Source organism: Sminthopsis crassicaudata, chromosome 5 (assembly GCF_048593235.1).
Source record: "Sminthopsis crassicaudata isolate SCR6 chromosome 5, ASM4859323v1, whole genome shotgun sequence".
Classification (NCBI taxonomy): domain Eukaryota; kingdom Metazoa; phylum Chordata; class Mammalia; order Dasyuromorphia; family Dasyuridae; genus Sminthopsis; species Sminthopsis crassicaudata.
In genome coordinates this window covers 267,832,245-267,846,757 of record NC_133621.1, presented here as the reverse complement: position 1 = coordinate 267,846,757, position 14,513 = coordinate 267,832,245, and the positions used below count along the sequence as shown (strand labels likewise).

Sequence of the window (14,513 nt, the reverse complement as noted above, 5' to 3'; positions counted from 1 at the left end):
GTTATGGAATATTATTGTTCTGTAAGAAATGACCAACAGGAGGAATACAGAGAGGCTTGGAGAGATGTTGAGTGAAACGAGCAGAAATAGGAGATCATTATATACTTCAACAGTGATATTGTATGAGGATGTATTCTGATGGAAGTGGATATCTTCAACATAGAGAAGAGCTAATCCAATTCCAATTGATCAATGATGGACAGAATCAGCTACAACTAGAAAAGGAACACTGGGATATGAGTGTAAACTGTGAGCATTTTTGTTGTTGTTGTTGTTGTTGTTGTTTGTTTTTCTTCCCAGATTATTTTTACCTTCTGAATACAATTCTTCATTTGCAACAACAACAACAGCAAAATTCGGTACTGCACATATATATTCTACCTAAGATATACAATAAGATATTCAATATGTATGTGAATACCTGCCATCTAGGGGAGGGGATGGAGGGAAGGAAAGCAAAAAAAAAAAACTCAGAACAAAAGGGACTACAAGGGATAATGTTGTAAAAAAAGAAATACATATGCATATTTGCTGTCAAAAATGTTATAATTATAAAATTAATAATAAAAAAAAAAGGTTAAGTGACTTGACTAGGGAAACCAGGGTCACCTAGCTATATATATTAGGAGCAGGATGTAAAGTGAAGTCACCTATTTATTTGCTATGTCTCTAACTTGTAATCTAAATGTAATTTGAAATAATAAAAAGGAAAATAGTTCCTTTCCTTGAAATAAATAAATAAACAAACAAATAAAGAAAGAAAGAAAGAAAGAAAAAAAGAAAAAAATTACATTCTTTTGCAAAGCCAATTTTCTTGTTGCACCATTATATAAATCTTTCAGTTTCACAAACAACTGATTAACAACATTTTTACCTTTCTGTTCCCTTTGTATTCTTCCACCTCCTCCAAAATCATGTCAAAGATATCCACTAGAGAACCAAAGCCAACACCAGAACCATCCTCTTTGATAGCTTGTTTTGTACTTTTGTCATAAAGTCTCTTTTCTTTGCATCAGAAATCATGTCATAAACTTGAGAAATCTGTTTGAACTTTTCTCCTTCATTTGGATTCTTACCTGGGTGAGGTTTCAAGGCTAGTTTTTTTTTTTTTTTGTTTGTTTGTTTGTTTGTTTTTTGAGAGCCAGGGAGTAACACTCACAGTATGCCAGGTTCAAAATGTCTACGTCTGGGGTGGGTTAAAAGAGGACCTCTAGGAACTGGTGGGGATGTTGGGGGATCAAGTGGGAGAAAGAGAAGATTAGGAGTTGGGGGCACTTTGTTTGTCCAGCATGGGCAGAGGCAGTTGCAGCACTCTGATTCTCCCCAATTTTTCTGTAAAGTTCCCAAGTCCTTTCTTAAACTAATCTGTCAAGTGTCCAAACTGCACAGAGTGCAAATCTGTGGGCTGATCACACTGTTCTAAGTGCCTTATGGACACTTGCCAAAAAGCCCTTTATGGAGAAATCACACAGACAAGAACTCACAAGGTGCTCAGAAAAAGCAGTACAGAGACACTCTCAAGGTTTCAACTTGAGAACTGATTACATGACTTGAGAGACTTAGAACTGCTCTTCATGGCATGCTCTCCTTAGACAAATGTGCTGTATGAGCAAAATAGGACTGAATTAGTGCAAAAGAAGTGGGAGATGCACAAGGTTAGAGAAATCACCTCAAATATTCATAAGAACTATTTGTGTCTTGTAATGTTGTTTTTTTTTTTTTTTCTCTAAATTGTAATCATTCTTGGAGTATGTTTCTTGGGGAGCTTTTGGAGGCAGCCTTAGTTTTAGTTCATTTCAATAATCCCAAATGCAGCCAGGAGTCCAAAGCCTTTACTGTCTCTTTCCAAATCTTATCTCCTTCATTTGGGGCTTGGCTAGTTGTCTGAAGGCCTTCCAGATCTTGGTTTCAGTGTTCTCCCGAGGACAGCCTACCACCACTTCTCTGTCTTCCTTCGTTCTGCCCGACTTGTGAATCTCCTTGACCAAATCCTGACTCTGAATCTCCCAAAGTCCTCCTTGGCCCTGAGAGCTTCTTTCTTATATGCTGCACATTGAGCACACACCAATCATTTCATCACTAGGAAACCATTATTTATTGTATGATTAAATCAATGCTAAATTACATTTAATCATCGTCTCCTCAATTCTACTCAGTACCTTGTTTCAAGTTCTGGCCCCTAACATCTCCTTGTAGGATCAGATCAGTCATACTGAACCATGCTAAATTAGATAATTGTTATCTTTATCCATTCCATGTCTTAGCACCTTGTAAGAATCCTAACAGTGTCTGACCTGTGGGACAAGATTCCAAGGTCACATTGATCTGATCCGCCAGTCAGATGCATTAATTTGACACTAACATAGTAATGTCATTTTGGTCCTCTTTGAAAATGGAGGAAAACAACCATTACCTCTAGCACCATAGAATATTTGCAAAGTCAGGGCTAGGGGAAAGAAAATCAAAGGAAAGCTTGTGGGCCTTGGAGAAATCTAGCTAAATGTGCTTATGCTAGATTCTATATGGGAAGGCACCCACTCACTTTACAAGAGTTCTCTGTGGAGAATCTCTCCAATAATTAACATCATCATTGTCATCATGAGTAACATTTATATAGTGCTTACTACATGCAAGTCCTGTGCTAAGCATTTTGTGAATGTTATCTCACTTGATCCTTATTACAGTGCTGAGAATTGGGTTCTATTATTCTCCCCATTTTACAGATGAGGAAACTGAGGCAAACAGAAGGTAAGTGTCTTGTCCAGGATCACCTAAATAGAAAGCATGTGAGGCTGGACTTGAGTTAAGGTCTTTGTCACTCCCTGTATTGCATTCAATCCACTGAGCTCTACAAATGGAAAGGGCTCCAAAATTATGCTAACATCCCCATATCAAATGCAATGACTAGCTACATGTTCCTTGGGAAAAGCCACAAAGAACCGCAACCTCCACTAATTTTTGCCCTTCACCTGCCTTTCCCCTTTCCCCAATATTCAATTTTGAGAGAAGTCTGACATTCAAATAGCAGAAAAAAAGCAATTAAATTGGAATCTGTTAGAGCATCCATTGGCTCCTCCTCTCCCTTTTCCTTACTTCCACCCTACTTCAAAGGGAAAATGGCTAGAGTCTACCTGAGTGTTGCTTTTGAGTAGCTAGGTTTTCTCCAATGGAAAGAAATGTAAAATATCATCCCATAATTCAGATAATAGGACTTTTTTTTTCCTTTCCCATAGAAAACAATGATGAGCAGAGGTGAATTAGAGTGTACATTAAATGAACAATTTAAATAGGACTTGAAAATTCAACTGGAAGCCAAGCTGTAGGAAGCTTAAAGTAAGTCTGCACACATAATTCTGTTTGACAATTGTTTAAATTAACAATTTCACATTTTCATGAAGAAGGTTCAATCAAACTGTGTTTGTGTGTGTGGGGGGGAGGTTTCCAAGGCAGATCTTTTCCAGTGGCTTCTCTTTCTCATATGCCAACTCTTTCTTTTGCTGCAACCTGCTGCTACCACTACAACTGACCACTTCAGTAAACCCTATAGTCACAATTTCAGTGGCCTTTTATAGCCTCATTATCTTTTGAAATTTACAAGATCACCTGGGCTCATTCATCTTGTGGTTTTGACTCAGTACCCTGTTATGGGCCAGAGCTTGAAACAAGGTACTAAGTGGAATTACAAGGTAGAATGGAGAAGACAATGGTTCAATCTAGTTTAGCATTGATTTAATCCTACAACAAATAATGTTCTCCTAGTGATATCATGATTGGTTTTTACTCAGTGTGGAATGTATATGCAGAAGCTCTCAGGGCCAGAAGAGACAAGCACACTAGAAGAGGTAGGAGGCTGAGACAGATTCATTCCATTGTCCACCTTTATCATGGCTGAAGCACAAATCTTTGGATTTGGGGAGATTCAGAAGCCAGAGAAGGCAAGCGGGAGCTCAAGTTCTAGGAACCAAAGAGAGAGCTAGGCCTCCAGAAATCTAGCTGAGCCCCAAGTGAAGGAGACAAAATTTTGAAAGAGACAATAAAGGATTTGGATTTTAAGCCCTGCTACTCATGTGGTGATTACTGAACTGAAACCAAGGCTGCTCCCAGAGACCCCAAGGAAACCTCAACAGAAAACATTACATTTTAGAGACCATATTACATTTTGGCACCTAAACGTGGGACCAAGGACCTTCATCTTTGAACCCAAAATTAGAGTGAGTACAAGAAGGAAACTTTATTAAGGGCTAAACTAGTACTTCAGCTGAAATGGGACAGATGCTTAGAAAACAGCCTTCTTTTGCAATAAAGGTAAAATGTGTAGTGAGCATTGTCAGATTTATGAAAAGCCAATGTTTGAGAGTAACTTGGGAGCAGATCAATGAATTTTTAGAAACAGTACAGTACACATATCCTTGGTTCTCGATGGAAAAAAAAATTGAATCCAAATGAGTTGAAATTAGCAGGAGAGCAATTATCTGAATACTACAATGATAATGGAATTGACTCAATATCCAAAGAAACACTTGATACATAGCATTTAATACAATTGGCTTTAAGAAATAAGTATTAGGGTAAGAAAAAAGAGTAAAGAGCAAGGGAGGGAGGATCAAGAAAAACTAGGTGAAAAGCATGAAGAATTAGATAAGAATGGAGTTAAGTTCAATTCTTAGTGTGGTAGTTCACAACAAGAGAAATTAGGGTATTTCCCAACCCCTGACCTACTTCCCTCAACATTTTATGGGTAGAGGGAGAAGAAGAAGGGAAAGGGGCAGTAACACATTCAGCATCACCTATGAAGCAGCCTATGACAAGATTACAAAAGGGACTGGTTAAGGCAAACAAAGGACAGGATATATCTATCTGATTTAATAAATGGATACCTGTGATTGAAGTGCTTGACTCTTAGGTCAACAGTAAGATACACTGCTTTTGACCTGGAAAAAAAAAAAGATTTGAAAAAGGATTGCACACTTCATGGGGCTATATCATCTTATATTAAGATGTTACTAGACAATCTGGCTTATGAAATCTTAACCCCTAGTGATTGGAAATCCATAACAAGGACATCTTTAGAAGCTGGACAAAACTTGTGGCTTTCTGAATATAATGAATTATGCAGGACACAAACCCACCACAAACAGAAAACTGAAGTTAATGTACAGATCACCTTTGACCAACTAGCAGGTGAAGGTCATTATGCAGACAATTCAACACAGACTAACTATCTCATAGCAGCTTATGAACAAATTGCTACTGCTGTAATAAAAGCTTGGGGCACCCTCCCAAGAAAAGATCGAGGGGAAGCCTTCATAAAAATAGAGCAAGGTTCCAATGATTTTTTTGCTGATTTTGTGGGACGTTTGCAAACAGCTGTCACAAGAACCATTGGAGAAAATGCAGCTACAGGAATGATGAGAAGACAGCTGGCTAAGTAAAATGCTAATGAGGATTGCAGAAGGTTTATATGGGAACTACACAAAGATGCTCCTTTAGAGGATATCATAAGACACTGTGCCACAGTAGGCACAAAATGCTTATTGTACTCAGACTATGATGAACATGGGAAGACGGGATCCCTCTTGACAAGGGACTTCCAGAGATACTCTCTGATGTTTTCAATGTGGGAAAGTTGGACATCTGAGAGCTCAATGTAGGTATAGAGATAGAGTGAGAAGATAGAGTGACACAAAACCTAAAATACTATGTCCAAAATGCAAATGAGGTTTCCACTGGGACTCAGAATGTAGATTGACACAGGGAAATGAGAGGCAGGGCCCAGCTCCAAGACATCAAATAAAAAACAGATGGGACATGATGGCAGCCAAGGTTACACCTTTAGAAGTTCAGGATTCTGATGTGATGAATCAGAAAAAAAATCAGATGGGAGAAAGGGATTATAATTGGAGAGAATACAGGCTTTTTTTTAACCCAAAAGAAGGGCAGTGTCCAGTGCGATCAGCTCCAATGTCATTGCCAGGTGTTGAGGAGAAATTTAGCAAGTGGTAAATAGAAGGGACTAGATAGGTTAACTGCTTGGGGAAGAAAGTTTGCTTGTATTTCTACAGATGGAGAAAGAATCAGATGGGTGCCAATGAGCCATATCCTCCTTGTCCATCAGACAGAGACAGAAAAAGGGGAAAAAAATCTCAAAACAACGGAGAAGAACTAAAAGCAGTCAGGGAAGGTGTGATCACCTCCTTTTTTGGTTCTCCTTGAACACCACCTTGAGAAGTCAGGGAGCTCATGACCACCTATGTTCTAAAAACAAAAGAAAATGGGAGATGTCATGGGCCAGAACTTGAAACAAGGTACTAAGTGGAATTAAGGAGACAATGGTCAAATCTAATTTAACATTGATTTAATCCTGCAACAAGTAATGGTTTCCTAGTGATAAAATGATGGTTTGTACTCAGCTGATAAAGCATATAAAGTACTGTGTAAACCTTAAGGTATGAAGTATGTGAGAGCTATTAGTGTCACCAAGAGAAATTATTTGTCCATTTACATCTGCATTCATTAAAAGTTTATGAAAATGTTTTTCAAATTCCACAAATTTCATACTAGGTTTCAGCCTAGTATGTCATTGTAATGCTTGAAAAACTGAGCAAGATAGAGATTAGAGAACAATTTAACAATTTATTTAATAGAGAGATTTCCTGGGACCAAATGGATCATGGTTGGTCCCAGGGCTGACTGAGACTCTCTTCTCAAAGAATCTGTCCCTGAATGTGGGATATAAGATGGTTTTATAGGGTTACAAGACCTGTGACATAATGGGGGAGGTCCCTGGATGGGTACATTCATCCCATCAAACATTAAGTTGGAATGCTTATAACCTGAGCAGAGTAACTAAATAAGACAAGTAGGGAAACTGGGTCAGGACATCAAAAAAGAACTGTGCCACAAAGAACATGACCTGTAAGTCATGACATTTTAATTAATGATTTGCCTCTATATTTGAATATCCATATACTAGATTTACCTGTTTATCAGATCATATACATTGATCTTCTCCCCAATAAGTAGTATCTGTATTTTCAAATAATTATATAATTCATGACCACTTTTCTGTCCACAATGTATAGATAGTATAATATGTATATGATAATGGAGTCTGTTACTTGTTCAGGGGCCTTTAAACAAGCCAAACCATTGTCCAAATCTGTTGAAAGTATATCGTAGTGCTAAATGTTAGGCATTTTATCCATCACATGCAATTTAGAGACAGTATTGAAGTTCTACAGGATATCAGGTAAGGCACAAACAATGGAGACTATGCCTTAAATAGATATTGTTGGAGTCATCTCACAAGTATAACCTAGATGTTGACCACAGGATTTACAAACTGGATCACAAGTAATCCCTACGGAGACCAAAAGACCTACAGGCAGAATTGATATTTTGGTTTGTTGGAAAGAACGACTAGAAGGAAAAGCAAGGGAGGGGAGGGGAGGGAATGCAGGACTAGAGGGAGGGAAAGAGGGACTAGGAGAAGGAAAAGAGAAGAAAGGAGGAGGGGGAAGGGAAGGGGAAGAAGAAAAGGGAAAGAGAAAAACGAAGAAGGGAGGGGGGAAAGGGGAGACAAGGGAATGGAGATGAAGAGGGAGGAAGAGAAGACAAGATGACAAGGAGAACTATCAGCAGCAGCAGCAGGAGCAGCATGTATCATTTCTGTATTTTTAGGTTCAGTTAATCTGGAGCTGAAAGAAATCAGTATGAGCCGATGTGCACAGGATGCATTTCACATCATTAATGGAACATAGGCACAGGGAAAAGCAGGAGAGGGCAAAAAAACAAGACTAGCAAGAGCATGACCTGCATTGTTTCCTTTTGAAGAAATTTTCTTACGTTTGGGACGTTGAACCCAAGTCAGTAAAACAAAATACTGGGACCTTCTACCCACATTATAGCAGACCTCATCAAAATCCCTCCAAGTGACTTAAACTTCCATAAAAACACAATACTCGGAGGCAATCTCATTAGCCCACACCTGAATGGGGCTTTTATCGTCTATATAGCCTTAGGGTATGTTTAAATCTTTATGTTTATATTTAAACTAGAAGGGGTATCTCTTTCCATTGCATAGAAAGTGTTGAAATCCTTCCCTTCTCCCTCCTTTAATAAGAGCACCAATAAGGAAAATTAAATTCTGTAGGGATGGTCTTGAACCGAGGGCTACATGGTTGACACCAGATGTGTGGCTGTCTGTCCGGTACAAATGCTTCCCCGACACACTTACGGGGTAGGAAGAATCAGAAGAGGCACTGGACTGTATTTGTCCATCTGGGCCCCGAGGGTCGCTTCCTTCAGTTTCACAGAATTGTTAAAAGGACTGCAAGAACCTTGGGAGATTATCGAGTAGAAGATCATTTTACAGAAGAAACCAGGCTCCGAGAGGAAGTGCTTTGCTCATTACAAAAGTAAATAAAACAGGTCTCGAGATTTGAACGCAAGAGCTCCAGGTCTCACCCATCCTCGTGCCCTCGAGCTTTGGACTCCTCGAGCTGAGAGCTAACGGATTTGGCATCCGTGCGCTCACCAGTGCGTGCCTTGACCCTTTATCGCATCCTCGTGAACCTCGGACCTGATAAAGGCATCACTTTCCCTCCGGCCATTGCCAGGATTGCTATCAGCTCTAGTGCTGAATCGGTTATTAACTGTTGCGAGTTCACAGATCCCCAAATCTCGAGTCTCGAGTTATTGACATTTCCCCTTTTAATTCTCCCTTTGTTTCCACTTTCATTTTCCCTTTATTTCCCCTTTTAATTCCCCTTTGTTTCCATTTTAATTTTCCCTTAAATACCCCCATTGAATTCCCCCTTTAATACCCCCTTTTAATTCCCCTTCTGAGTAGGCTGAGGGGCTCGAACGAGGACTCCTCAGCCTAAAGCCTGTCTCCGCAATGAAGATTTTCAATTTCTGCAAGAAGAAGGGGCAATTTCCATCTCGCCCCTTCAAGCTTTCGAGTTCCTTTGGGGTCCAAACACCCTACCCCACCGAAGGATACCTGATCCGGAGCAAGGACCTCAGAAAGATCCACAAAGCTGCCTTGCGTGGAGATGTGGCGAAGGTGCAGCAGCTACTGCTGCTGGGAAAAAACGATGTGAATGATCTGGATAAAGTGAAGCGGTAAGAGCAAAGGTTGGGTTAGAAGGAGAGAAGGGAAAGCCCAAACCCTAGGTAAGACATCCCTGCACAGGAGTAGATGAAGTGCATCCCAATTAACCATCGGGAAATCAAACCACTTCAGCACCTAGGACAGGGTCAGGATAGCAAGTCCCAAAAGCGGGCTTCACTTCCCCTTCCTACCTAGCCACTTTTAATGAATTGGAAACTCCATTTGTCATTTCGTCAGGCCAACATATTCTTGATCAGTAGCAACGTGGAAGCAAATACTATTCCCATCTGCTGAATTGTTTACAGGTCTAAAACGATTTTGTCAGGCTATACTTAAGAATATTGGGGGATTTTCTTGGGAAACTTAATGGAATGTTTTGCCATTTCCTTCAACCCCCTTTTGAGGGATAGGAAATTGAGGCAAACAAGGTCAAATAACCTCAGGGTCACAAAACTTTACTTATCTAACATCACATTTGACCTCAAGAAGAGTTTTCCTGACACCAAGTCCAGAACTCTTGTTCATTGTGCCACTTAGCTGCCCTGGGCTGGTGAAATAAGGACACGATCTATGAAGAATGAAAGATTCAAGGCAGAAAATTAATTGTGCTTTTATTAAGACCTGTGTTTTATATAGATCTATAGATCTATAGATATAGATCTATAGATATAGATATAAATATATATATAGATAGATAGATAGATAGATAGATAGATATAGATATATATATAGATATAGATACAAAGGAATAGTGCAGTAGGGATTGACCTTATGCTAAGAGGTTAATCAAGAAAGGGACTTAAGCAAAGAAGCCTAAGAATCTGATACTTGGGAAGAGAACCAGGAGAAAGCAGTGTTACACAATTTAGAAGGGAATATTAAGGAGAAAATGAATGCACTTTCAAAGACACCAGAGGTTACTAAAATGAGAATAAAGAAAAAGATTTGTTAATTAAGAGATAGATTCATTAGATTCAGTGAAGAATTTAGAAAAAAACCCTTAATTTTCTGACATTCAATTACAAAAGACAGGAGAAATGGGGGATGATAGTAGGCATCAGTTGATCAAGTGTAGTTACTTTGGGGAAGGGGGGAGAAGACAAGGGGATTTTTGTAGGCAAGCAGGGAAATATCCAGGATGCAATGAAAGATTGAAGATAAGTGACAAGAGGAATGGTAAGTATTATAGAATGGTATTGCTTGTATACAAAGAGGCATTTTTATTGGCAAGGAAAAAGACTACCTCTTCATATGAGATAGGTAAATGAAAAATAATGGTAGAAGATATTTAGATGAGTTAGGTGAGAAAGAGGGTGAAAGAGGGAGATCTCAGGAAATGGTCTCAATTTTTTTCACCAGTAAAATATGAGTAGGTTTTTTTTTTTAATTAGCTGAAAAGGTGAACAGAGTATACTATGGGAGGTTTGAAAAGGGATGAAAAGATTTGGAAGAGCTGCTTTTTTGTCATAATTTTCTGGCAGTCCAGTTCTTATATTTTCTCTTCTTTATTTTCTCTATAGATCTATTGCTTTTTTATGAGTTGTTTCACAATCTGTTCTATTTTCTTATTTTTAAAAATCTGTTTTCTTATTTTTTGGTTATGGTAACCAATTGGTTACCATTGGTTTTGGTAACCAATATGGTAAGTGCCAAGGTGCAAGGGGTCAGCAAATTGCCTGAGGAAAGGTGATTTAGCACAGGTCAGAAACGGAGCAAATTTCTAATGCAATCTGTAATGAAATGTAAATCTACCTCCTGAATATATTCCACCCCACCCCATCCATCCCTGGCAATTTTGTCTACCATACCAGCAATGAGAGTTAATGCATATTTTGTATTTCTTTAGGGGACAGTAGTACCCATTTATTTTTGGAAATTATTTATAATTTAGGCATAAGAATAATAATACATATTACATTAAAACTATCCTAAAATGGTAAAATTTTGATTGTTGTAGTACATTATCAAACAATCATATTACTCCCTCATTTTTGTAGAACACCTCTTCACCTGGCTTGTGCCAATGGACATCCAGATGTTGTATCTCTCCTAGTAGAGAAAAATTGCAAACTAAATTTGTTGGACAATGACAGTCGAACACCGTTAATAAAGGTATGTATTAGTTAACCATGATGGTCAATGAAATGCATGTTGATTTCTTTCTGTGATTAAGAAAATTAAAAGTTAGTAAATAAGTTAGTAGCTTTTGCTAACTTCTTTAAATATCCCTAATGATGCTTGAATATACTAAATTTTATATTGCTTTGTTATTTCTTTGTGTATGTTATATCTACAGGCAATAGAATGTCAGCAGAAGGAGTGTGCAACAATCTTGCTTGAACATGGTGCAGACCCTAATCTTGGGGATGGCAACAACAACACTGCACTTCACTATGTTGTCCTAGGTCATAATGAATTCATAGCAAAAAAACTACTTCAATACCCGACTGATATTGAAGCAAAAAATAAGGTAGAAGCTAACCTCTTGTATAACAAAGCAGATTTTAAACGATTTGTTCCTACTAGGTATCACTACACAGAGACAAAATTTTCACAGGAACAAATTCTTAAGTACATGTTGTTTTGTTTGTTTGTTTTGTTGTGTTTTGTTTTTTTGTTTTGTTTTGTTTTGTTCTTTTGATCCTAAGGACTACACATTTAAAGTCATTTTCTTTCTAGGAAAGTTGGTAAGAGAGGGAAAATACTAGGCAAATGGCTTTCTTCCAGATTTAACCCTCTTAAGGCAAAATTTTAAAACATTTGTTTTGTTTGTTGTTGTTGTGGTTGTGATTGTTTTGAATTTATAAATTCAGGAGGAATGGTAAAGATAACTAGTCAACTTTAAACCCAACCAGGATATAGCTTTCTTTTAGTAGAGGTCTGTGGAAATAAGTTTGGCTTCATTTGGACAATAATTGATTATGAAATGAAAGTGACATAGAGAAGATCTAATCCAATTCCAATTGATCAATGATGGACAGAATCAGCTACACCCAGAGAAGAACACTGGGAAATGAGGGGAAACTGTTTGCATGTTTTGTTTTTCCCAGGTTATTTTTACCTTCAGAATCCAATTCTTCCTTTGCAACAACAACAACAACAACAAAAATTCAGTTCTGCACATATATATTGTATCTCAGTTATACTGTAACATATTTAATATGTATGGGAATGCCTGCAATCTAGGGGAGGGGTGGAGGGAAGATAGGCAAAATTCAGAACAGAAGGGAATACAAGGGATAATGTTGTAAAAAAAATTACTTATGCATATGTACTGTCAAAAATATAATAATTACAAAATTAATTTTAAAAAAAAGAAATGAAAGTGACAAGAATGGGAGACACTCATGGCATAATATGAAATGGTCTCAACAAATTCTGAATTTCTGTCTTTTAAAATATTGTTACATATTATAAACTAGAAGGAATCCCAGTGATCTCTAGTTTCATTTTACAGGTAAAGAAACTTAGGACCCAGAGAGGTGAAATCATTTGCTTTATGGTCACATAGGAATTAATTAATAAAGGATTTGTGCTCTGGTCTTCTAACGCTGGTGTTCCATTAACGTGTCATTAGCAAATTCACAAGATGTTTACAAAATGTTATAAGCTGAATTGAATTAAATATAGAATTCTTGCTTAATATAAAGATATCTTTATTTTGACTTTGCAGGAAGGCCTCACACCACTTTTGCTGGCAATTTCAAGAAATAACATCAACATGGCAGACTTGCTCTTAGAGAATGGAGCAAATGCAAATGCCTTAGATAATGCTAAAAGGTACAGTAACTAAAACTTAAAATTGAAAAAAATTAACATCTCTAAAAGAATAAGATTAAGTCATGGAATTTACATCATGGAATGCTTAGTAAACAATAGTGATTGAAATTGAATATCATTGCAAAGAGGTGAAAAATGTCAACAAACACTGCCTATGAAAAGAAAAAAACTCTTATTTATGATTCTGCAAGAGAGAAAACACTTCCTATAGGCATACTAAGCATTTGTTTATTGGTGATTACTATTTGCAGTTTTCTTTATTGATTTGTAATTATTTAAGATTGTCCCACAAAAGTTTTGTACTCTCATTCAATTGATTTTCTTTATGAAATAATCTTAATGTCACTCATGAGGATCATAACATATATTTCATGTTATTACTTGTTTCACTTTCCCTTAGGAATATGCACATTGACAAATGCAAATAAATAAAAGCATGATAATTCTATGAAATCCTTTGAATGGACCCTTGATCTTTAATCAAGAATGTGAATTCTTATGACACTTTCTTCTTTTAATCCTTCTATCCAATCTGCTCCTACAGAACTTTTATTGTTCTTCATAAAGAATCCAGGAAACATAGTGAATTATTCTCTTGGTTTTTTTAATACTTGAGGACCAGTGCAAATTTTTATTTTCAATGCAAGATTAGTCCACCTCTCTTTCTGTTCATTCATGTCTTTGACATCACTTACTACATCAAAGTCATTATTGCCTACATCTATTTATATTCACCACATATATGTCCATGGATCCTTGGAATTATCTATAATTTTCATTCTTTTGAGATCATGTGTTTGGGTCTGGGATTTTAAAAACTTTACTATAGCCAAATATAATTCCTGAAAGAATAGTAGTGCTTATGAAATGTGGCAATGTGATTATTAGAAGTGCTGTGAAGTTTCTCAAATGACATCCAATTGTCTCTCCCTTCCCCAACAATTTTGAGACCAGTGCATTGTTGTTGTTCAGTGCCCATGCAGGCTTTGATGTGTGCATGTATATCTGTACATAGAAACACATCTACAAACCTATAGACAAACCAACTAGATGGGGCTGCCCATTAAACTACACAGAATCTGGAAATACTTACTTTTATCTACTTTAACCAATCTCTTTTTACTGAATGTGGGACTTTTTCATGTTCCAAGACTTGATGCAGTCAGCAAAATGTCATCTCCAACTAGGAGTATTTGGAAATCATTTCCATCATATACAACCTATTCTATTTGGACTCTGTCCAGAGCATCCTAAACAGCACTGGCAAACACCTTAGGTGAGCATATACTTCATTATTTACATCTAGCTTATTGGAAAAAAGTATCTCTTTGGTGGAATGTGTCATGGGATCTTGTTTGATCTTAGCATATGCATGAAAGAAAAATTTTTGATATCACCAAAAACAAAGCAAAACCCAACTACAACCACCCACTCCCAAACACAAAACTGATATCATCCTAACAAACAAAAATGATTGGTTACCATTGTTGGAATAATTTCAGAATTAGATGGTTATGGACATTCAGATCATAGACTGGCCAGTGTTAAGATAAAAATTAATGCAAATGAGGAGAAAGCCTAAATATGAAAGGGATATAATAGCTATAACCTGCTGTTT

General features: G+C 37.3%; 1 protein-coding gene and 1 long non-coding RNA gene across 11 annotated transcripts in view; both read left to right on the top strand.

The window, feature by feature from the left end:
- The window catches only part of LOC141544612 (uncharacterized), a 35,291-nt gene extending 31,182 nt beyond the window's left edge, over positions 1 to 4,109 (top strand). The window contains exons 3-4 of the long non-coding RNA XR_012482696.1: positions 3,234 to 3,333; positions 3,786 to 4,109. This is a non-coding gene — a long non-coding RNA (uncharacterized LOC141544612). The remainder of the gene's footprint in view (positions 1 to 3,233; positions 3,334 to 3,785) is intronic.
- Positions 4,110 to 7,749: 3,640 nt separating this feature from the next.
- The window catches only part of LOC141544610 (uncharacterized), an 80,090-nt gene continuing 73,326 nt past the window's right edge, over positions 7,750 to 14,513 (top strand). For all 10 annotated transcript variants that reach the window (XM_074270989.1, XM_074270996.1, XM_074270997.1 and 7 more), the window contains exons 1-4: positions 7,750 to 9,126; positions 11,113 to 11,227; positions 11,412 to 11,585; positions 12,789 to 12,895. In XM_074270989.1, coding sequence (XP_074127090.1) covers positions 8,900 to 9,126; positions 11,113 to 11,227; positions 11,412 to 11,585; positions 12,789 to 12,895 — 623 coding nt within the window. In that variant the 5' untranslated portion in view covers positions 7,750 to 8,899. The remainder of the gene's footprint in view (positions 9,127 to 11,112; positions 11,228 to 11,411; positions 11,586 to 12,788; positions 12,896 to 14,513) is intronic.